At 35.0% G+C, this 26,147-nt stretch overlaps 2 protein-coding genes across 5 annotated transcripts in view; one reads left to right on the plus strand and one right to left on the minus strand.

The window, feature by feature from the left end:
• Positions 1–26,147, plus strand: part of PDGFC (platelet derived growth factor C) — a 219,570-nt gene that overhangs the window by 144,778 nt on the left and 48,645 nt on the right. For all 4 annotated transcript variants that reach the window (XM_012448489.3, XM_012448487.3, XM_012448490.3 and 1 more), the window contains one exon: positions 20,640–20,820. In XM_012448489.3, coding sequence (XP_012303912.1) covers positions 20,640–20,820 — 181 coding nt within the window. The remainder of the gene's footprint in view (positions 1–20,639; positions 20,821–26,147) is intronic.
• On the minus strand, positions 6,490–11,051 carry LOC135277809 (putative uncharacterized protein encoded by LINC00596; the record flags this gene model as incomplete). Its single annotated transcript, XM_064384074.1, has 2 exons — positions 6,490–6,543; positions 10,998–11,051. Coding segments are annotated over 2 exons (108 nt in total), but the record flags the coding sequence as incomplete, so codon positions are not given.

The following is a 26,147-nucleotide window of genomic DNA, read 5'->3' on the forward strand; positions in this document are numbered from 1 at the left end:
CTTTCCTGCTCATCATAAAACTAAATAAAAATAATACCTTGTTAAAAAGTATAAATTATTAAGTAATATAAGTTAGTCACATGAACAATTTACCCTTATTTGATGATTTTGGCAATAAAGTATATGGTTTATAGCATATAACTCCATCCCAAAACAGTTTGCAAACAGGAATTTATGGTCGTCAAATTTTTTAAGATTGATGCAAAGTTAAAGTTTAATTATTCTTTCTGTTTTGTTGTGTGGCAGTTAGATTACATAAACATTCACTCTCCTGTAGTCACAGATTTAGTATTTGTTTATTGAATATCCCCTAAGTATAAAGTAGAAACATTAACGTAGTCTCTGCCTCAGCAAACCTTAACTAGCCAGAGATACTTATGCTTGTGAAACAATAAAGAAACAAAATCCTGTAAAACGCTGTGTTGTGAAGAATAAAACATATTTGCAAAAGGTAGAAGTCTGAACAGAAATGCAGTCTTATGGAGGCCATGAGCAGGCTGGCTGCCAAGAAACTTCAAAAGTTGATCTTTGCCTTCACGAATTCACCACTTGAATGTGGCCTTTTGCTGGGATGATTCAAAATCTGATTTGAGTAGTACATTAAACAGTGATCAGTTTCTCAATGACAGGTCCATATGAATCAAACTCTCAAAATACCAACCTGTAAACCAGAATTAAATGGATTATGTTTAAATGAAAAGTCTAAGTCATCTCTCAGGGGACAGCCAGTCAGAGGATTGGTTGCAGGACCGCCCACATACACCAAAATCCACATATACTGTAGTCCAGCAGCAGGCCCTGCAGAAGGACATGTAGGAAAGGTCGAACCTCTGAATACGTGGGTTTTGCATTCCTGAAAGACTGTATTTTCTATGCAAGTTTGGTTGAAAAAACTTCCACATAATAGTGGACCTACACATTTCAAACCCTTGTTGTTCAGGGGTCAACTATATACTACTAAAAATCCTGATGAGTTAAGGAAAATAATAGCAGTTGATGGTTTTGTGTGTGGCATATGTGGTTTATATATCACCTCTGTTTTAAAAAAGTGGCATGATAAATTAAGGCCTGTTTTTAAGGAAGATAAGCCTTGAAGTGGTGTGGAGAAATGGTATATGGAGGGAGAAGTAAGAGTATTGACTGTAAACGCTTTATGGGAGACAACTGGAATAATTTTTAATATTAAGTCAGTGAGGACCAGTGATAATAGGATTTCCATATTAAGAGAGAAAATAGAAAAAAAAATTAAAAACAAAACTGTTGGATGTAACAATTTATAGGATGGGGTGTGTTTAATAAATAAACCATGGAATTAAAACACAGCAAGTTGCATAACCTGTGTAAACTAGTGTGCCACATGTATATAGCAAATGAAAATGCTCACGATGGGAACAGTGAGCATATGAAAAGATGAAGGATTATTGACATTATAATAAAGTTTGAAAACTTTTGTCTTATTTATTACTTGAAATAAAGTCTAGTGTCTTTGTTTTTAAAAAGCCACTTGCATTTTTTTTTTCTTTTTTCGAGAGACAGGATTGGCCAGGCATGGTGGCTCACACCTGAAATCCTAGCACTTTCGGAGGCTGAGGTAGGTGGATCACCTGAGGTCAGGAGTTCGAGACCAGCCTGACCAATATGGTGAAACCCCATCTCTACTAAAAATACAAAAATTAGTTGAACATGTTGGCATACACCTGTGCTCCTGGCTATTCGGGAGTCCGTTGCAAGACAATCATTTGAACTCTGAAAATGGAGGTTGCAGTGAGCTGAGATCATGCCACTGTACTCCAGCCTGGGCGACAGAGCAAGAACCTGTCCCCACCCTAAAAAAAAAAAAAAAGACTAGATCTTATTATGTTGTTTAGGCTGGCCTCAAACTCTTAGGCTCAAGGGATCCTCCTGCCTCAGCCTCCCAACTAGCTGGGAATACCAGCAGGTACCACTGCACCAGCTCAATTTTTAGAAAATTAGTTATATTTGTATTTAATGTGAATAGCCACAATTAGAGACAAAAATGAAAAAATGTTCCAGAGTATAAATATTGGTTACATAGAGATATTTCAACAGCACGTGTATAATTATGACTAATTGGTTGCCTACTCTGTGTGCGTATTTGTATATAAATATGTTTGTTACTGTATTATGTATGTGTGCATTGACTTCTCTCTCCATCACTCAACAGTCATATAGTCCTCTCTATGTTTAGAGGAAATACCATGCTAAATATTGAGGATACAAAGATTATTAGATGGGCCCCCGGCCTCTAGAAAGCATTGAATAGTAGAGGGATAGGCTTACAAAAAATGTAAGTAGTTATGGGTGTGGTGGGGACCATGCTGCAAAGACATTGCAATCTCTGTCTGTGGGACTCACAGAAGGCCTCTCTGAGGAGTAATATTTAGCTGAAATCTGAAGAAGAAGTGAAAGTGTGCCAAGTGAAGTGGAGATGATTATATAATTGGTAGTAAATAACTTAATTGATCATGTTTTTCAATACTGAGCATGGAATCTTTTGTTTTAAAGAATTGCATGCTCAGTATTTTCAAAGCTACCAATAAACAGTTTTGAAGTATATCCAATGAAATGTACCACCGTATGTGCTTGGAACCCATTAGTCATAACTTGGAGATATAAAGTACGTTCTTGACCTATGACAGGACTATTATTGCTGGAGTTGCTGTACCAAAATATGTGATCATATTTGCCATCTGGTGAAATATACTGTCTCGCCCAGGTTGAGGTTCACAAATGACTAAAGCCCTAAGTAGCCCACAATTACTCAGTTGCCCAAAGACCTACATGTAGAATGGAAAGTTGTGTTTCATCAGATCTCAGAACTGAAGTTTGTGGTGGGGGCAGGGAATGGATGGACATTGCTTTATCTTTTATTTTCCTTTGTAGTTTGAGGTACCTAAGTTCTCATATCAACTAAATGGAATGCTTTAATTCTTGTGACACAGTGTCATACAGTTGATAAGGTCTGGGGGCGTGAAGTGTTTTGTTTTTGTTGGTTTTGTTTTTGTTTTTGTTTTTGTTTTTAATGCAATTCCTGTCTTTGAGGAGCTTATAAGTTTATTTTTAGAATTGTATTTGCTGTATATTTTAAGACACTTGAATGTGTACTTTTCATATTTTAATTATATTTAAATAAAAATATAAACAGCTTAGTAATTGAAATCAGAGTAAGTAAATTGCTACAAAGGCCAATTATTGGTCTTTAGTTTTGCATATATGTGTAACAATTAATACAGGGTTTCGGAAACATTTTTGAAGAAATGGGCCCTAATTTCTATTTGGTTCTAGTAAATTTCTGAAGTAATACTAGTGGGAAGGTTCTCATACAAGTGGTTTGAGACTCTTGTACTTAATTTTTATTTCTGTTGTCTATAAGATTAATAAAATTGAGAAGTGTTGCATGATTGATTCTTGGTGTTTGCAGAGAGGCATATTGAGGCTCAGTGGAATAAATGGGTAGATAAAAATTCTGAATATGTGAATATAACTCATGAGATAATAATAGCTTTTATTTAAAAGCTATCCTACTTCTTCTGTCAAGGAGAGAGAAATCAAAGAAAAAACATCTGGAACAAAAGAGGAAATGAAGCGAGTGATACATTTAAGACCGTTAAAAACTGCTGAATTTTCTGGTGACACAGGAGCCTATCAAGATATTAAAGCACTTCTAAGGAGTAATTTTAACAGGATAAGGAAATAAATAGAGAGCAAGAGGAAAATTCTGAAGTGAGAAAACGAAAATAAAATAAACCTAGGGCCAAAAAATCCCTGCCTAGGGATATTACCCAGGAAGGTAGGTTTAGCCAAGTAGGCACGCAGCCTAGAATTTCTTACTTCCCTTTTTATGCTACAAAATATGAAGTAATCGCCTTAGCAGGACTTATTACAATGGTCAAATCACCTAACAATCTGAAATGCTTCCCTTTATATGAAGATACTTGTTTTGTTTTGCTTCTTGAGAAATGGCAGTCTTTTTTTTTTTAATTCCTTGTTCAGCAATCCATTTCTGTGAAAAATATAACCCTGCATATTCCATAAATTCCTTGGCATTGGAAATAAGAGTGATGATTCTAGTAGAACATAAGGGTTAGAAAGTTGTTTTCCTACTTTAATATGTGATATGAATAAGATGACTTCTTTTTCTAATTTCTCAAATACCAAATTTCTCATAATAGAGGTTTATTTTTCTTTTGTTCAATATCTGAAGTCTCAGAAAATATTATTAATGTCTATACTTCACTAAATTACCATTAAATAGTTTATTTTAGTCTCCAAGAATCCCATTCTCTTGTGAAGATTGATTATAATTGCCTAGTACTTTATTTTTTTAAAATGTGTATACCTACTTTAGCTAATTCTGCCTCTGGAGTCTGCATTTTTTTGCATATTTTTAAGTTGTTTACAGTATTCCAAGAGATTAATTTTATAGATTGGTCATGAGTATTCTTAAAGTAGATACAGGCTTACTTAGGAGGTAATATGCAAGTGAAAGTGATGTAAGTCGAATTTTACCTGTTCTATCTGTACATTAAATATACCATAAATGCACACACATTAATTATATTGCCAGAATATAATTATATATACACACGTATACATAATTATATATATATGTATACATATATATACACACACACACATGATTTCATAATGATCACTGAAGAAAAAAGTTAGAAAAAGCAAAAAAGCATTCAAAATTCCTGTTAGCTGTTTGAGACTTTCTTGTAACTTAAATTAGAAAACATAGGTAAATTTCTGTACTAGAAAATCTAGAAAACTAACCGAGTTTTCATTAGATAATAAAAACTTCCACTTTTTAAGTACAGTCTTGATATTGGATCTCATCTGTCATTACTCCTTGAAACTATTCTGATTGGCACTGTATTTGGTAAGTAAAGGACATTCTTCATATCAGAAGAGTGAGATGGGGCATATGTCAGATATATCCCAAAGTGTGCTTTTGTGTTCTAAACGGTGATCTTTTAAAATCACAATGTATAAGAAAAAGGATTTTGTCCTGTTAGAAGGAACTTGTGGTCTACAGTAGTCAGAGATCTCCAGAGCCAGAGTGCTCCTTCACCCATCAGCGCTTTGGAAATGTTTTGTGAAAGTGACAGAGTGAGGAAGAGGTATTATATTTTATAACATTTCCGGTGGAAGTAGCTTCATTTGCCTCATGGGACAAGAGCTTCTCCTGATCTTTGGGCCTGCATGCTCGGAGAAGAGGCCTTGCAAAGTACAGGACTCCACTGTGTTGCGCATTTGCGTTGCCTCTCAACACTCCCATACATATAGGTGTGTTCTCTTATTTCCTAATAGATCTTTAAGGACCTCATCGTATACTGGCGTTTGTAAAGTTGGTTCCCATGGATTGGATATTACCTGTAGAAAATTAGTGTTTTTGGTGATAACACTGCTGTATTGACCTTGGAAAATAATACAATCTTCCGGCAAATGTAGTAGTTGGTGTGTGTGTGTGTGTATATGTACATATGTGGGTATTACATAAGCCTGTGTCTCAGCTGCATATTTTTGACGTAACAGCACACATCAAAGTAAATGTTATTTTGTTCTTAAACCAGAAAAAAAAAAAACTATGATTTTAAAAAATGTTCTTCTAGACCATTGAATGTAGTTGTTTATTTTGCCGAAGAGGAAGGAACCTGAAGCCTAAGCCATTTTATATTGAATATCTACTTCCTTAGAATCACCAGTCATCAGTCAGGATTGAAATGCTCTGCTCATTTGTTTGCATTTGTCAAAGCTGTTTTTGCTAAAGGCAAATTTTGAATATGAATTATGTTGATGAACTGAATTTTTTTAAACTTCAGAGGATATTTTTTCACATGCATTTATAGGAAACCATTTCATTATGGAATAGATATTCACTAAGCATAAATGCTTAAAATGCCTTAAAAATGCTCATATTTGGGAACTGTGCCTGAAATTCTCTAAAATCCTAAAAGGAACAATATTTTTATTTCACTTTGGTATATTCTAAAACAAACTCTTTTTTTTTAATTTTCACAGACATCACCAAGAGGTAAATTTGTATATCTAAATGGAGAATTAAAATGGCTTATACTTCTGGTCGGCTATTTAAATATTTTCTTTTAAAATAAGGCTTGAAGTCATGATATTGCTTTGATAAGCCCTCAATAAATCCTTTTCAAATTTTATTATTATGCTACTTAAATGTTTCTCTCAGCTTTATATAAATCTATATCTAAAGTCCATCATCCTTTGCAAATGCAGCAATAATACAGTGTAAATAAAAGTTGAAAGAACCTAACCTGTAGTAAGTCCTTTAAAGATGCCTTGATGAATGATAAAATGATAAAAATTTGACTCATATTCACCTTCAATAGAAAATAATTTCCTTTACAGTCATCAAAAATTGCAGTGGCATGATGGCTCACACCTGTTACCCCAGCACTTTGGGAGGCCGAGGTGGGTGGATCACCTGAGGTCAGGAGTTCGAGACCAATCTGGCCAACATGGTGAAACCCCATCTCTACTAAAAATACAAAAATTAGTCAGGCAAGGTGGCAGATGCCTGTCATCCTAGCTACTCAGGAGACTGAGTCAGGAGAATCGCCTGAAACAGGAGTAGGATGTTGCAGTGAGCTGAGATTGCACCATTGCACTCCAGGCTGGGCAACAAGAGTGAAACTCTGTCTCAAAGTAAAAAAAAATCCAACTCAAAGCTGGATACCATGGCTCATGACTGTAATCCCAGCCCTTTGGGAGGCCCAGACGGGAGGACTGGTTGAGCCCAGGTTTTGAACAGCAGCCTGGGCAACAAAGATCCCTTATCTAAAAAAATTTGAAAAATTAGCCAGGTCTTATGGTGTGTACCTATAGTTCCAGCTACTTGGGAGGCTGAGTCAGGAGCATCCCTTGGACCTTGGAGTAAAGGTTGCAATGAGCTGTGATGGTGCCACTGCACTCCAGTCTAAGTGACAGAGTGAGACTGTGTCTTCAAGAAAAAAAAAAGAAAAGAAAATTACATAATCATACTAACATGGTCACAACTTTTTGTAGAATCCTTGAATAGTTATTCAGCTATTCAGAGAACATAATTTGATTGATAGGAAAACAGTGTACCAAAGAAGGAGCCTATAGAGTGTCTTCTGATACATAGTAATCTATGAGTTTCTTATGCCTGGAACACTCTTGCCATTGGGTAGGTGAGAGAATATATTTATGGCCCTTCTGATTGATTGATTGAGACAGGGTGTTGCTCTGTGAGAAAGGCTATAGTGCAGTGGTGAGATCATGGCTCACTGCAGCCTCAACCTCATGGACTCAAGGGATCCTCCTACCTCAGCCTCCCCAATAGCTGGGACTACAGGCAGGCATCACTAGCCTGGCTAATTTTTTTGTATTTTTTGGTAGAGATGTGGTTTCACCATGTTTCCCAGGCTGGTCTTGAAGTCCTGAGCTTAAGCAGTCTGCCCACCTTGGCTTTCCAAAGTGCTGGGATTATAGACATGAGCTACCACACTTGGCCTTAAATTGTTGTGCCTTTTTAGTAAGGCTTGATGTGGATATTCTCATCTCTATACTCCTAGATAACTTAAAGTCAGCAGTTGGAATGCATTTGAGGAGGACCTACCCTTTTCTTCTACTGTGTTCAAAGTAGAAGGGGAAATGGCAAAATGATATCCATGAGATAAAAATTTTACTTAAATCTAAATATGTTAATTTTATTTCTTAAATTTAGTTTCTCAAATTTCTTTCAATAATGCTGTGACTCAGTTGTTGGCACATGTAATAAGGTATTTTGTCAATCGTGTCCATGAACTGTTACTTAATTGTGACTACTTTAATAGTGACTCTACATATGCTCTATTGACAGCCACATACTACAAAGGATCACACCCAGCAGTCCTAAACATTAACGAGGTTTTTACAAAACTAATTACAAGAAAGTCTCTTACGGATAGTACAGAAAGCGGTCCATAGAATAGAAAGGACCATGAATAGTGTTCTTTGTCATGGAAGCCATCTCTCAGTTGACAAGTAATATTAGATGCCCAAATCTTGGCATTATTTCAGTAATAGTAGAATGGTATGAGGTGACGCATATCTACACCTAGGTGGTAGCTGACTGAAGACAGGTAATCACATATTTCAGGAACTGCTCAATCATAGGAAAGAAATACTGAGGAAGTAGGAGAGCCCTTTTTATACATGAATGCATTTAATCCTATGGGTTACAAAATGTAGAAACAAAAATTAAGTACTCAGTATTTTTGCTAGTTATTGATGAATCTGTCTTCTACTACAATGAAGGAAGCAAAACATATATATATATATATATGTGTGTGTGTAAGGAATATATATATGTGAGGAATATGTATATATGTAAGGAATATATATATATGTAAGGAATATATATATATGTAAGGAATATGTATATATGTAAGGAATATATATATATGTAAGGAATATATATATGTAAGGAATATGTATATATGTAAGGAATATATATATGTTTATATATATAATGAAGGAAGTGAAACATATGCACACATATATGTATATATATGCATACATATACATATATGTATATGTTTACATTGTTCTGGATGGGTTAAATTCAAGACAGTTACTCCCACAGGTACATAGGGCAAAAGGGCTGGTTTTTGAGCCTCTTTAGTTGAAATTAGTGATCTTTGCTCTCATTGTAGTGCAATAGCTTACTAAAACTTATTCCTACCATCTAACAAAAACTTTCTGCCCTTTGATCAACATCTTCTTTCCTCATCTGTTCCAGCTCCCTTTAGCCTCTGGTAACCACCTTTCTAATCTCTGTTTCTATGAGAGCAACTTTTTTAGATTCCACATATAAGTGAGATCATTTAGTATTTGTCTTTCTGTGACTGGCTTATTTCACCTTGCATAATGTCCTGTTCCGTTCATGTTGTCATGAATGAAAAATTTTCTTCTCTCTGAAGACTGTATAGAATTCCAGCGTTTATATATACTATACTTTATCCATTTATTTGTTGATGGACATTTAGGTTCCTTTAATATCTTCGCTACTGTGAATACTGCTGACATGAACATGAAAGTGTAGATATCTCTTCAACATATTGATTGGATATATACTGAGTAGTGGTATTGCTGGGTCATATGGTAGTTCTATTTTTAGTTTTTTGAGGAGTCTTCACAGTATTTTCCACAATGGCTGTACTAGTTTACATTCCCACCAACAGTGTTCACAACATCACATTGTACCCCATAAATTCACACTACTGCATTTTTCAATTAAAATTAATTTTTAAAAAGTAGTGATCTGTGCAACTTATTATTTGGGGAGCTTTGTGGCCTGCTCTGCCACAAAGGTGAAGTCTTCCATAGGTTGCATATATTGTTGCAATAATAGCAATAATAAGAATAGAACAAAACCAAACTATCACTTATCATGCAACTTATTGTTAGGCACTATGCTAAACACTTTATATACATTCTCCCTCTCTTTAATCATCACAACAACCTTGAGAGTTAATGAATATTATCCCCATTTCACAGATAAGGGTCTGGATAGTGTAAATTAGAATTTTCACAAGTGGATAATGAAATGTCACAATTTATTTTATTTTATTTTTAATTTTTAAACTTAGAGATGGGATCCTGCTATGTTGTCCATGTGGGTCTTCAACTCCTGGCCCCAAGCTGTCCTCCCACCTTCGTCTCCTGAAGTGCTAGGATTGTAGGCATGAGCCATCCTGTGCCTGGCCGATAGTGACATTTTAGGTTGGATGATTGTTATTTCCTGTTTAGCTAGAGACAGTATCCTGTAATGGTTAAGAATATGAGCTTGAAGCTTAGAGTAAGGTTTCTGCTCAGGTTCTGTTACTCTTACCTATATAAATTTTCCCTTGTTACACAATCTTTGTGTATATATAAAGTGGGTATAACAGTAGCCAGATGGGGTTGTGTATGAAGATTGGATGAGTTGATATTTATGAAGTATCAGGTTCATAGTATGCATTATATGTTTATTTTTATGTTTATTGTATATGAATATTTTAGAAGCCTTATTGTGATTTTGATGAAAATAAATTCCTGCCCTTTGTAATATTGTATGTGCTTCCTCATATAGTATTCACACTTTATTGGTTAAATTTATTACTATGCACTTTTAAGTTTTCACTGTGAAAGACATTTTTATCCCTATGCAGGTTTTGTTTTTCTCTGTCATAAAGAAAAGTTATTTATATTTGTATATTGATCCTAAATTGAATCACTTTACTGAATTCTCTTATTAGTTCCAGATAGATTATAAAAGCCAGAAGCTTTGGAATCATATTTGACCCTGTCATTCTCTCATACTCCACACTAAGTTCTGTCAAATCTACCTTAAAAATATATACACATCGGCAGCCAGGCACAGTGGCTCAAGTCTATAATCCCAGCACTGTGGGAGGCCAAGGCAGGGAGATCAGTTGAGGACAGGAGTTGAGACCAGCCTGGCCAACATAGAGAAACCTCATCTCTACTAAAAATACAAAAAATTAGCAGGGCCCTGGTGGTGCACACCTGTAATCCCAGCTTCTCTGGAGGCTAAGGAACAAGAATCACTTGAAGCCGGGAAGCAGAGGTTTCAATGAGCAAAGATCACACCACTGCACTCCAGCTTGGGCAACAGAGAAAGACCCTGTCTAAATAAAATAAAATAAAGTAAAGTAAATATATATACAGAGTGGTGGTTCACACCTGTAATCCCAGCATGTTGGGCAGCTGAGGTGGGCGTGTCACTTGAGCTCGGGAGCTTGAAACCAGCCTGGGCAATGTAGTGAGACCCCCTATCTCTACAAAAAGTTAAAGAAAAGAGGCCGGGAACAGTGGCTCATCCCTGTAATCCCAACACTTTGGGAGGCCAAAGCGGGCAGATCACAAGGTCAGGAGATCAAGACCATCCTGGGTAACACAGTGAAACCCCATATCTACTAAAAATACAAAAAATTAGCCAGGCATGGTGGCATGCACCTATAGTCCCAGCTACTCAGGAGTCTGAGGCAAGAGAATTACTTGAACCCAGGAGCCAGAAATTGCAGTGAACTGAGATCATACCACTGCAATCCAGAGCAAGATTCCGTCTCAAAAATAAAGAGAAAAAGAAAAAAATTATTCAGGTGTGATGCCTTGCTCCTGCTCACATCTGTAGTCCCAGCTGCTTGGGAGGCCGAAGTGGGAAGAATTGCTTAAGCCCAGGAGGTGGAAGCTGCCGTGAGCTGTAATTGCTGCACTGCACTGCAGCCTGTATGACAGAGTGAGACTCTGTTTCAAAAAGCTTGTATACTCACACTCTCTCTCAGACGTTCACACACACACACACCGTACAACATTCTTTGGGATGTCTCAACTTTCATCCTACGTATGCTCCAAGCCATCTTGTCCCACTCCTGAGTGATTGCCACACTATTCTAACCTCTGTGCTTACCCAACCACAATCTGTTCTCGTGGGAATCTATTAACTAAGGATTATTTGTCTCTTCTGTATCTATTACAACTTTTTATCTTATTCTGTTGCTAAATCAGCTAGAGGCTTTTCCCAAAATATTGGAAACTAATGGTGAGAATGGCCAACCCTTTCTTTGTTCTAACTTTAATGAGAATGACCTTTAATTTTATCTAATAGAATGCCTATAGTTTCTGTTAAATAATGTTTTACCTCAATTTGAAATTTTATGCTATTCACAGTTTACTCAGTTTTTATCTAAATTGTTGATTTCATTGTTTGAGGGTTTATGAGTATGATGATACAGTTTTTCTCCTCTTAGTATTCTGGAGGATCATTCTTAGTTCATCTTCATGAACTCACTCATTCAAGGTTTATCATGAAATTGCAGCAATTCAATTACTCCTTCAGGTTCCACTTCTAATTCTAGTCTTCTTGCTATTTCCACCACCTGCGCAGTTACTTCCTCCACCAAAGTCTTGAACCTCTCAGATTCATTCATGAAGATTGGAACCAGTTTCTTCCAAACTCCTGTTAATGTTGATATGTTGACCTCCTCCCATGAATCACAGATGTTCTTAATGATATCAAGTATGGTGAATCCTTTCCAGAAAATTTGCAATTTACTCTTCCCAGATTCACCAGAGGAATTAATACCCATGACAGCTATTACCTTATGAAATATGTTTCTTACTTAATAAGACTTAAAAGCTAGAATTACTCCTTGGCCCATGGACTTCAGAATAGATGTTGAGTTAGCAGGCATGAAAACACAAATCTCCTTGTACATATATTTTCATCAAAGCTCTTTGGTGACCAGGTGCATCGTCAATGAGCAGTAATATTTTGAAAGAATCTTTTTCTCTGAGCAGTATTAAGTTTAAATTATTCAGTAAACCATGCTGTTAACAAACGTGCCATCATCCAGGCTTTGCTGTTCCATTGATACAACATAGGCAGAGTAGACTTAGCATAATTCTTAAGGGCCCTAGAATTTTTGGAATGATAAATGAGCATTAACTTCAAAATAAAGTCACCAGATGCATTAGCCCCTAACTAGGGAGTCAGCCTGTCCTTTGAAGCTTTGAAGCCAGGCATTGACTTTTCTTATCTAGCTATCTAAGTACTGCATGCCATTTTCTTCCAGTAGAAGGCTGTTTCATCTACACACAATCTTTGTTTTAGCATATCCACTTTTGTCAATTATCTTAGCTAGATCTTCTGGATAACTTGCTGCAGCTTCTCCATCGGCACTCGCTGCTTCACCTCGTACTTTTATGTTATAAAAATGGCTTCTTTCATTCAACCTTATGAAGCAACCTCTGCTAGCTTCCAATTTTTCTCCTGTAGCTTCCTTACCCTTCTCAACCTTCATAAAATTGAAGAGTGTTAGGACCTTGCTCTGGACTAGGCTTTGGCTTAGGAATGTTGGAGCTGGTCGGATTTTCTATCCAGCCCTCTCAGACTTTCTCCAGCTCAGCAGTGGAGCTGTTTTGGCTTCTTATCATTAGTGTCCTCACTGGAGTAGGGCTCATCATTTTCTTCAAGAACTTTTCCTTTGCATCCACAACTTGTCAGACTCATGCAAGAGGCCTGGTTTTCAGCCTGTCTTGACTTTCAACATGCCTTCCTAACTAAGCATCATTATTTCTAGCTTTTTATTTAAAGTGAGAGACAGTGACTCTGTCTTTCACTTGAATTCCTGGGGGCCACTTTTGGATTATTAATTGGCCTTTTTCCAACATTCTTGTATCTCAAGAAATAAGGAGGCTCAAGGAAAGAGAGAATGAAGGGGAACAGCCAGTCTCTGGAGCAGTCAGAACACATATATTTATTAAGTACACCATCTTATATAAATTCAGTCTGTGATACCCCAAAACAATTAGTAACATCAAGGATCATTGATTACAGATCACCTAACAGACATAATAATAATGAAAAAGCCTGAAATATTGTGAGAATTACCAAAATGTGACACAGAGACACAAAGTGAGCACATGCTGTCAGAAAAACATGGCTCCAATAGACTTGCATTTGACACAGGGTTGCTATAAACTTTCAATTGGTAAAAAATGCAGTTATCTGTGAAGTGCAAGGAAACAAGTTATGCCTGTATATCTTTTAATCAAATCATATTTGATTAAAGTTTGCTTGAGAATTTTTGCATTTTCTTCTATTTAAGCATGAAATTAGTCTTAATTTTTAAGATCTAGTCACACCATTTCAAAGAACTTTGATACAAGATTTAGCCTAGCTTTTTAAAATTTAGTGGGGAAGGTAGCTATGATCATCAGTTTTTTAAATTGTTTATATAAAATTGGAATGAGATATTCTCTTAGAGTTAAATAGAACTCTCTCCGGAAACCCCATGTTATTGCATGGTTTTTCTTAAGAGAGAGCAAGAGAGCTAGGATCTTTCCATGTTGCCCAAGCTGGTCTTGCACTCTTGACCTCCCAAGCCATCCTTGACAGTCCTTTTCATTTCTTCTAGAGTTATTAGTTTCTTAACTCTTTCTGCTTTTTCAGTGAATATTGATAATTTAAATTTTCTTAGTCATCCATTTTATCTAATTTTTAGGTTTGATTAGCATAAAGTTACATAAAACATACTTACACTTTTAAAATATATTCTTATCTGTGATTGTATCTTCTTCCTCATTGCTAACTTTGTAAATTTTTGATTCATTCTCTCTCTAACCCCTTGTTGAGAATCAGCTTTTTGTTTTAATTCTGAATTTTAACTTTAATTTTGATTATATCCCTTACGACTTTTGCCTTTAGCAATTTTCACCTGATATTTTCTTTCAATTTGCTTAATTTTTCTAGCTTTGTAAGTTGACCTCATGGTTTATAAGCTTGTAGTTTTTTTTTTTTTTTTTTAGTAATAACGTAATTTTAAATGTTCAGTTTCTCACCACATAACATTTGTAAGCATTTCTCACAGGTAGAGAACTCTTCATGGTTCCATGAGAATTACCCCTTTCATGTGTTGTGAGTCCTGTGAAGCATGCCTGTTGGTTTTATTTACACATTTCCATGTAGGTTTAAAACTTTTCATAAACAATTTAGAGTACCTGTTAATAAATATTACCAAATTAATTAAAATAAATATCTACAAAATTTATATGCCCAAATTACCAAGTTGACTACTCATTTTCATCTGTATAGTCCTAATATTTCTCCAGCCATTGAACAAGACCATTTGGCCAATCTGAATAGAAATACAGAAATTCTCTGCAGTTTGGCCTTAAAATAAAGCAGATATAATTATAAATGCATATTTTAAATACATTAAGCAGTATGGCTTAGCACTTAAAGCATGGGCTCTGAGGGTTTGACTCCAGAAAGTTAAGCCTTAGCTTTATAGTTAGTTGCTGGTGTGACCTTGGCCAAGTTACTTAGCTTTTCTATATTTTGTAATTAATAGACTGGATGGAGGAAAAGTGTTAATTTTTATGATTGTTGTGAGGATTAAATGAGTTAATGTATAAAATGTACCTACAACAAATTGTCTACCACATAGAAATCACTTAACAAATATAATTATTATTTTTAATATTATTTTCATTGTGAGTTAAAGCATAGATAATTTACTGTCGAAGTGAGAATCTAAAACTTCTATTTTTGTGTCAGAGTTGCGTTCTGCTAATTTAAACTATAAGCCGATACCCACTGTAGAATAATTGTTATCTTCTTAATTTTATTACCTTTCTCAACAAGCTCAGACTCCAGTTGAGATTTGGAGGGCTGGGCCTTTTTAAAATCCACATTCATTTGTTGGCAGGGTTTCACACTACCGACAGGTTTGATAATTCATGGGGTAGGTTTAATTGACAGAGTTTCAGTTAGCATTAACTAGAAACAGCCTGTTTTGCAGGCTTGGTTTATTTTTGCTGAAAGAAGCTGAGTGTCTGACAATTATGTTTACCAATGAATTCATTTCTTTGGTATACTCCTTAAAATTCTTAGGAGTAAGAAAGACGTCCTCAAGTCCTCACAGTTTTTTAATTCCCACATGAGAATGAAAATTTTGTCTACAACACCAGACTTGTTTGTTAAACATAAAAGGACATAAATCCTCCACAGGTCCCCAGGGGTATGTTGGAGAAAGGGAGTGATCATTATAAACCACTTATCCCTGTGTGCTCTGTATCATGTTGCCATGAGAAAGTGATGTTTGATTGGCTCATAAAATAGGTTTAGCAAATCCTTTAAATACTGACATGGGCAACTGTGCATGTTGGAAATTAATACCTGAAATTGTATTATAAGGATTACCATATCTCCAGAACAATCACCTGGGCATGTATAGATTTCTGAATTTAAGGATGACTGTGTTTTGTGATTTCACTTTTATGTGTCAATATTGCTTGGTTTTATCATCTCCCTTTTATTTGGCTATTGCCTAGAGATATGTTTTTCATCATTGTTTTCTCGCTTCATTCTCTTCTTGATGCTTGAGGTATGTTAACATATACTAGCCAAGCAACCTTTGCTATGAATCCTATTTTCTGCAAATGGTGTATCAGAAAATAAGAAAAATATCAAGTTATTAAAGCAGATGACTTGATTTAGTGGACTATTCTTTTTTTGTTCTCATTTTTACATTCTCAAAAAAGTTGAAAGGAAATATGGAATCAAGTGGCAATGGGGTGTGTGTGTGTGTGTGTGTGTGTATGTAAATAATGATTTCATTAATAATTTTAAATTCCATAGACATCTTAATAGTTGTGGTGTATGACCATAAAAATTAATGGTAGAATAATTGCTTGAATTTTAGAATTACATCTTTTTGTATGACATGAATTCTGAGAAAATCTTGAAATGTCTAATTTACTATGAAACAATTAGAAACATATAAAGGACATAGTACTTTATTAGATGTTCATTTCATTTAACCTTCATGGAATACAAAACTATATGGATTTTTCAAAGCACTGTGATAAATGTATGTACTAGCCTTGCATGGACATGTAAGAATTAGTTGCCAGCTGTCTAGCTCCAAATCCAGAAATTTTCATAAGGATTATTTTCTAAATGGTATCAAACTCAGTTGGAAATCTTCATGAAATAAATAATAATATGCTCATCACCATTCTCCTGTTTACAGAACAGTGGATTTTGTATCGACATAAATTAGATAAGGCAAAAGTTAAGATATTTTTCTTTCTTAATAAAGTGTTAACATTTTAAATCTACATATATCTGTGTCATTAAAACCTTTTTAAAAATACTTTGGAAGAAGTTACAGATCGTATAAACATATAATGTACTTTATTTTTAAACAAATAAAAAGAATTGTATATGGTAAAATAGCTATGTGAGTTGTTAATTTTAGACTTCCTGAAGAGGATATTCTTTTCTCCTTAGGATGCTTTTCATATTAGAAAGATTAAAATGGTTATTTTGAAAAATAGTCTCAAGAAAATTTTTGACACAATGTGTTGTGTCGAAGCACTTTATTGAAATTACTTCATCCTGGCCAAATCCAGTGGTGTTTTTTTCACTGGATTTTTAGTTTTTGTCTCTTTGCTCTTTCTTCTGCACTTGGCCCTATTGACCACTCTTGCTTCAGGTGAAATTCTCTCTTGTCTCTTACCTTAACCTCTGCACCTTCCCTCACAGTGGCTTCCCTCTTACTTCCCTGACTGCTCCTTCTCAGGATGCTTTTGTTAAAGGAACTTTTCTTTTGACTCACACTTGGAAACGTTCTTGTTTCCTCGAATTCTCAAACATGTGGCGATTATGTGTCTGTGTTACTCCCCTCTATGAAACCTCTAGGGGCTCTGCCTCTTAAATGCAAGGGTGGCAAACTCAGATGCCAAAAGGGCAAATATAAGCAAATGAAGATATCTGGATTTGTTTTAATCATAGAAAGTAGACAGGGATTTTTAAAATTAGGAAGAACATTCCTCATCTAAAGCTTTTTTAATTTAGCCCCAGCCTCTGTTACTGTGAAGGCCAAGTATTCATTCCCTCACTCACCAAACACTGACAAATGGTTTACTATGTATCGGGGATGTAGGTGCTCAGGATAAGACACTAAAGTGAACAAAGATACCGTCTTTGCTGGAGCTGACATGAATTCTGGAGGTGAGCCCTCGTGGAGTCACACAAAGCTAATGATATTTATTATTACCAGATCTTCGATGTTTTAAAGCCAAACATCCAGGTTTTCTATGAGATTCCATTTTTTTAAATGTTGAGAAATTTTTTAAAGAGACATCGAGCCCATTCGAACTGTGCCTACATGTTTTCAACATCGACCTACAAAATAACAATCTAATGTCTTTTTTTTATTATTATACTTTAAGCTCTGGGATACATGTGCAGAATGTGCAGGATTGCTACATAGGTATACACATGCCATGGTGGTTTGCTGCATCCATCTCCCCTTCATCTACATTAGGTATCATCTTACCATGCAATACCAAGACCTTCTCACCTGGATCTATTTGTCCACCTTGATCTCCATGTAATTTTTTGTTTCCCACCCTCAATTCACAATTGACCATGCTTAGCCCTTTCTTCTATTACATCTTATGTATTGTACTTCTTGCTAGAATGCATTTTTATCCCCCATCCCTTTTCATCCCTTGTCAATCAATATTCATTGAAAACCTAAATATCAAGTCCTTTGTAAGCTGGCCTTCATCGCACTGTATAAAATTACTTTCTGTCTTCTACTATTCCACAGTATTTCTTACATACTTTAATTAGAGCACTTACCGATGTGTTTTATGGACCCAGAACCCAAAAAAGCTATCGTTTTATGTTTGTATCCTGAGAATCTGGCACAGCAGTTTGCACCAAATTAGTGCTTCATATATCCCTGTTGAATGAGTGGAGGTAACCTGCTTACCTTCCAAGCACAGAACAAACAGATCCTCAATGAATAGAAGCTTTGCTTCATATATAGACAACCGTGATACAAAAATTCGCATTTGATAAAAAATGATAATTATCAACGTTTCTGCCAGATAGATCTGAAATATCTACTTAGGTCTGCTTTACCCAACATCCCCAAAACACACACACACACACACACACACACACACACACACACACTGCCCAGGCCTTCCATTACCCAACATCCCCAAAACACACACACACGCACACGCGTGCACACACACACACACTGCCCAGCCCTTTCGTATCCCGCACACACATAGACCAAAACTCCTGGAATAGTTATATTGCCTAGCTTATGCATATGTAATTTATAACTCTGGACTTCTCATATGATATAGCAAAATCATATCTCCTCTTTGTCTTTGTGTTTTCTTATTTACTGCTTTTAAACTTCCAAGATTATTTTAAAAGGTAGGTGTGCAAAGGTGGGAGGGGTTCAAGGACAGAGATGGGGGACAACCTTTCTTGAGTGGAAACTCTGTACAAACAATGTTTCCGGTGCTACAGGAGTGCTGCCCCATTTTTCCTTTCTTAAAATGTCTCCGAGTTAGGTAGCATTATTCCCAGTTTGCCAGTGAGGAAAATGAAGCTGAAACAGTTCAAGTTACATGCCATAAGAGAGTTTTGGATACTTCAGATTTATAAGTGTAATTGTTTCATTATACACTTTGTCTTTTCTCAGCAACTTTTTTCTTTCGTATATTTAATACTACATAAAATGTAGTATTTTTGATAGTCTGGTATCTACTGAATTTAAAATTTTTAAAAAATCTATCAGTGGTTTACAACCATGTCAGACTCTCTTTTAACAAAAGTTTTTCAGTTCCCTGTTTAGTATTCTGAAATGCAATTCATAGAAGCAATTATCTATTTATATGTGAAATTGTTTTAAAAATAAATATATGCCCTGCATGTTATATAAATCCATAATAACAGAAAGTAATTTATATTAAAATAATGTGTTTCAATATATAAATGAACAGTAACAATTACCCTAGAAAAATAAAGGGAAGATGTTAGCGTCTTTTAAGTAGACTCCTTGTGAATGTGACAGCTATAAATGTAGACTAATATGAATATGTTTGTTTTAGTTGGGATGAAAATAGTTCCTATTAGTCACATGTTTTTCCAAGTGAGTAACTCTTGGTAAAGTTCTAAACAAAATACAGAAAATTCCCTTAATTTACTCTGTAGTTGACATTCTTGAAAATTTACTATAAACTGAAACAGTCCAAAACATATATGTGTTTATACCTGAGATGATGTAACGTTCCAGACTTAGATAATCCACAGTAGAAATTGCAACTGCATAAAATGTCCAGTGAAATATTTGAAAGGCATAGAAGTCATGGGGCAAGTACTCATTTTCAGAACTTTCCAGTGGACCTTGCCTGCTACGTTTCTGTCATCTCCTTCTCACCCCCAATCATTGAGACAACCTAAAATGTTTCTGCAGTTTTCTGAAACACTGTGTCATGGGGCAATACTGGTCTCAGTGAGCACCACTGATCCAGACCTTCCAAACCAGAAGTTGATGTGTGTTTAAAACACTCATTTATTCCTCTGTTTAAGATACTACGTGTAGTGAAATATAAAATAAAAATATGTAAGTACTGGTTTGTTTCTTCAAGGATTAACAGCCTAAGAAGATGGGTCACTTACACACATATATGGTTAGTTAGAAATATGTTTTTACCAAAGAGAGAAAGATGACAGTGAGCTGAGCACACCCAGGAAAGTCACACGAGGGAAGAACAGAACCAAGTGTGGTACGAAGTGGCTCTAGGAAAGCTTGCATCACAGAGGAGGAAAGAGCCACGGCCCCCGGCCAGGATGAAAGAGTTATTCTCAACAAGTAAAAGGCCATCATCGTAGGAATTAAGAGTGGAGTAACACTGTCATGTCCAAATGGAAATTATATTCAGTAATTCATGAATCAAATACCAGATATGGTTGCTCCTTACAAAATGTTTAAGTTTTAGGATGGTTATTTAGTGAAATTTGGAATTTGTAAACAGAAAAACTAAGGACTCCAAATAGACTCATATTTCTTCAACTGGGTGCTCAATTTCAGTTGTGTCTCTTCTTTAGAATACTTAATTATATGTTCCCAGTTAAATTTTGGATTAACTCCTTGGTGTGGTCCATCGAGTCATAGCATCCACAGACATGAAACTGGTAATTGCCAGAATAACAGATTGTGAAATGATGTCTCTTTCTCTTTGTCTTTTTGCAGGTATGATTTTGTAGAAGTTGAGGAACCCAGTGATGGAACTATATTAGGGCGCTGGTGTGGTTCTGGTACTGTACCAGGAAAACAGATTTCTAAAGGAAATCAAATTAAAATAAGATTTGTATCTGATGAATATTTTCCTTCTGAACCAGGGTTCTGCATCCACTACAACATTGTCATGCAAGTAAGTGCCACTTTGAGATCCCCTTATTTAATTGGATCAGCTCTTTGTTTATTTTTATTTTTCTCTTCTGACACATGAGAATCGAGAAAAAATCAGAAAACAAACCTAGCTTGGTTATCTTTTTTATGTAAGTATTAAATATGTTTATCACAATCAAATGTTGTCACTGCAGATTAGTAACAGTACGAAAAACTTTATACTGTAATGTAATAAGATTTTTTTTACATTTATAAGATTATAGCATATCTCTTACTCTCCAGCTCAGTCACTGGAATTTTCATTGTTGATATGAAATTACAATGGCATTTTCCTCTTAAGAAAAACAGGAAAATTTATGTTATTACTCTTATCATTTAGGGATCTCTATCAAAATTAGGACCGTATAATACCTTTCTGAATTAATTTCTAGTTCAAGTCATATTAAATAACGAAATATACTTTTCTAGCCTTTTGGGTTACCCTTTCTTATATGATAGTGTTTTACATTTTACCAAATATTACTCATACTTTAAAGATGTAAATTTTCAAAGTTACACTGTACTCAGGTGTTATTTGCAAATTCATATATAGATTTTTGTAATTAATACATTGCAGATATGTTTGTATTGCCTTAAAAGTCATTTTCTTATGTGATCTTTTACATTTTTCCCCCATTAATGTGGCATCATTTCTTTCTGTATCCACCAAAAATATCTGGGATGTGTTTATAGATATAGACATAACATTTTTCTTTCTATCTTTTTTTGGAGAAAACCAAACTTAAATATTAATTCTTTTCAAATTGATATGTTAGTAGAACTAATGATCTCTATTGGTCTACTTATCTTAATATTTATCTGCTTTAATAATATTAATTGTCCTTTGTATCCCAAAAAATGAATTTTTAAAATTCTCACTGGAATTTAAGAAATCTATTTTGTTTAATTATAATTGTATATTATATCTTAATTGTAATTTTGTATTTCAGGTGTGTTGTAGTGCAACAAAAATATTGAAAATATTTTGCTATTTTTATCACATTCTGCTTATTAGTAATTCAGAAGTTCTTATACAAATAGGATGATGTAATCTAGCATACCTGTTAAATATAATCATAATATTACAATTTAAAAAGCTATTAAAAGTTAGTATCTTAAATGGTTTTGACAGAAGATTTAGTAAATTAGTAGGCACACTGAGAACATACCATGGTTTGGGCTGCATGAATTACGATGTATACTTTTATTGGGTATAAAAACTCTGTACATGCTTGCTGGGCACTGTGGCTCACGCCTGTAATCACAGCAGTTGGGGAGATCACAAGGTCAGGAGTTCAAGGCCAGCCTGACCAACATGGTGAAACCCTGTCTCTACTAAAAATACAAAGATTAGGCAAGAGCGATGGCATGCACTTGTAATCTCAGCTACTCAGGAGGCTGATGCAGGAACCTGGGAGGCGGAGGTTGCAGTGAGCTGAGATCACAACACTGCACTCCAACCTGAGCCACAGAGTGAGACTCCATCTCAAAAAAATAAAAAAAGAAACTCTGTACATACCAAGCCAGCAATTCACTAGGCGAATTAGAAAATATGAAATCAATACATACCATTTTATATTACATTCATATTGTACTGTTAAGCAGAAATTTCCCTTTTCAATTGTTTAGGAGTCTATGAAATATTATATAGGCAACTGATTAAATGAAGAAAATTTAAGTATTAGTTAAGGGTATAGCTAAGAAGAAACAATAAAATGTGAACTGAAGTTTGAAAATGATAATTTATTCATTTAGTAATAATAGAATCATTTATCATGTATGATTGAAGTTAAAGGAGAAATCTCTAAAGTATGTTACAAATGTTATAAATTGTGAATGTTGATCGGTTTTCTTATGTAGATTATTTAAGATATCCCGAACTCTATTCCATTCTGAAATCCTTTTTGCCAGTATAAATTCTGTACCATTTTCTTTGTTACTTTCCAAACTTTAAATTTAAATTTAATAAAATGTAACAATTCTACCTATAAATGAAAAATGTTAATGTCACACAAAGATGTACATTTTTTATTAATATAGGTAATAGTTTGATACTGATTATTTGATTGATTAAAGCCACTAAGAATCTGTTTAATATACTTTCACAATATCTTCTTTCACAGAACTTAGTGAGTTTAATATTTTTTGGTCTAGAGTGGCCTTGAGGGCCATAGTACACTTTCACAAAGTGAAATATTTCTCAAATTTGTAAATACGGAATATATTAAATTTTAGTAAAAAACATACTAGCAGGTCTTTGTTAGGGCAAAGGTTTTATTCATCCCAATCATGCAGTAAAAATAAACTTTAAGTTAAGGATATTATTTGTATTTTAAATAAACTTCTCCCCATATCGTATTAATTTAAATGTGCATAAAAAGCAATCTACTGTCCTCCTTTAGTATAAAAGATGAAAGCTAAAATGTATGTATATCACCACTGAAGTTATTTTTATTTTATTTTATTTTATAACCACATGGATTATCTGGTTGTGTAACCCAAGGAGTAATATGGATTAAGTCAAACATGTAAAGATAAAAGTATACTATATGTACATACTACACATGTACATAGTAGGCATAGTGTATGTATGGTATTTATAACAGCCTGCTCAGTTCTGAGCACATAATAGTCTCTCAGTCAATACTTGAATACTGAGTCAATCATGCAATTCAGTCACCCAGCTTCACAGAGGATTCACTCTATGTGTGTGAATGTTGTTAGATTCATGAGGCTTGTGATGAAGTGAGAACCTGAGGATTGATTGAAACTGCCATCCATCCTCTTGATTAAGAAAGGCCCTGTCACCAGGGTTGACCTGTTATCATAGATTTACTGTGATTGAGACCAGACACCACATCTGAGAGAATTTAGGCCAAATGTATGTCATTGGTTCCATTGCTGAAATTAAATACAGCACATTTTTAAATGATTGTTGAAATAGATTGATAAATTGTCAATATGGACTTCCATGGGCTGTTGTCAACTCTCTTGGCCTCTATTGAGTCAGACTTTGTGCGCCCACTACATTGATGTATACTGGGCTGTAGATAATGGTGTGTCGGGGAAAAAGGCGTATGATTTCTTGTAATTAAACTGTGTTTAAGAAAACAATAGGCTTTTGGACTGGAAGAAGCAGGAGAGCATGAAAGTAGGGTCCTGTGTTGCTTAATAAGTATTACTTGGTGGTTTTAATTTTTAAGATTGCTTTCTGGAGAAATTATTGATATGTGAATTTTACAATCTCACAAACTTAGGTTTTTCCGTGTTTAAATTTTCTTTGGCAATTAACCTGCCATTTCTTCACCTATCCCTTGTCTTGGTTCCATATATCCATTAATCTCTCCACTTACAGCCACATTCATTCTACTCTTAATAACTGCCTGTGGAAGGGTGAGATCTGATGCATTAAAATTTGACAAGTGGTTATGCTGTTAAGCCATCCAGAATGTTTTAAATTATCATTGTGTACTCCTAAATGACATCCTGCCCTGCACACACCCTGTTAACCCCCCACACTTTACTAGTGGGGTGCAATCCATCAATCTTATCTGTGTATCAGATGAATGAAAGCCTAAAGCAAGAAAGTGTGCCTCTAGGACAGTGGACTTAAAAGTTCTTGAGGCATTTATTTGCTCAGGGGAAAGGGTCCCTCCAAGACCCCGAATAATCGCTGATGCTTTTATTTTTCTCTTTTTGCGCTGAATAAACTTCATATTAGCACACTCAGTTCCCCAGAGGCAATGGTCACACTGATTAGAAATCTACCTCTGCAAAATTGCACTTTAGGTTCCACTGGTCACAGTGATTTCTTTGTAATGATAAAAATAATATTAACTACTAGTTTATCGTAGACAATTAACTTTCTGCACTGAAGTTTGTCAGGAGTGCCTAGCACAATGCCATACACATTGTACCTGCTCATTCAGCTTTCATAGAAATTCAGCCATTTCATCTTAGAGTTGTCTAAAACCCACAGGGCACTATACTACCTTATTATATGTCACTTTTATTCCTATCACACAATAGAGATAATTCATAAACCGGAAAGCAGTAGACTCGCAGTAATGACACCAGATATTCTGCTGTCCTAACATATTAGGCTGTATTACCAAAGGCACATTCTTGAATTAGTTAAATAATTGCCCTGGTTTTCTTTTAAGGGGAGGCAGTGGGGAATGGGAATTAGTGGGACATCCACTGAAGTTAAAGAATTAAGTGCATACTAATGATTTTATAAACATTAGTATATACAATTAACCTTACCTGCTTTTTATAATCAACTCAACAAATATTTTGCATGCATTAATATACAGAAAAAAGTTTAAGTGAGTTTAATACCATTTTTTTCTAGGACAAATTATAGATAAAGTTTATTTTAAACTTATCGCCATTTCACAGGTAAAGAGATAACTCTGTAGCCTTCTTTGGGAATATAAATGGTATCTGGTTCTGGTCATCATTTAAGACTCCTTGATTCTGATTACCATGTGTCTTAGAGGGAGAGTTTTAATACATTAGTTAAAATTCTCAGAAACAGTTTTTGCCACACAGGTTGCCATTAAAAATTATGTTTACCCCGGTGGCTCACGCCTGTAATCCCAGCACTTTGGGAGTCCGAGGCGGGTGGATCACGAGGTCAAGAGATTGAGACCATCCTGATCAACATGGTGAAACCCCATCTCTACTAAATATACAAAAAATTAGCTGGGCATGGTGGCGCGTGCCTGTAATCCCAGCTACTCAGGAGGCTGAGGTAGGAGAATTGCCTGAACCCAGGAGGCAGAGGTTGCGGTGAGCCGAGATTGCGCCATTGCGCTCCAGCCTGGGTAACAAGAGCGAAACTCCGTCTCAAAAAAAAAAAAAAAATTATGTTTACCCTTGTAAGATGATTTACCCACTCTTTTTTCCCTCAATTTATAAATAATAGAGCACATAATTAAATAAGAGATGATTTGTTAGTTTGAATAAAGTGATGCTGATCTAATATTTAAAGATTTTACATATTTATTATAAATATCTGTACTTTATAATGTTAGGATTTCCATATCATTTTCTTGATTCACAGGTACCATACAATAAGATATAAATAAAAATTCTCTCCGTTTTTTCATTTTAAGTTGGTATTATAAACTAAACATGGTTTTAGAAATAACATTAGCATATGGTGTTTACCTGAGGTTATAGCTAGTTATAACTTTTTAAAATAGTAGTAGTAGAAATGCTACATAAATTTTAAATTATAGCATTTTGATGATATTTCAGAAAATTATTTATGGAAATATTATTCTTCAGTCATGCTCCATTAAC

This window comes from Aotus nancymaae, unplaced genomic scaffold (assembly GCF_030222135.1).
Source record: "Aotus nancymaae isolate 86718 unplaced genomic scaffold, 86718_ANA_hifiasm-v0.15.2.pri h1tg000033l, whole genome shotgun sequence".
In the NCBI taxonomy this organism is placed as follows: domain Eukaryota; kingdom Metazoa; phylum Chordata; class Mammalia; order Primates; family Aotidae; genus Aotus; species Aotus nancymaae.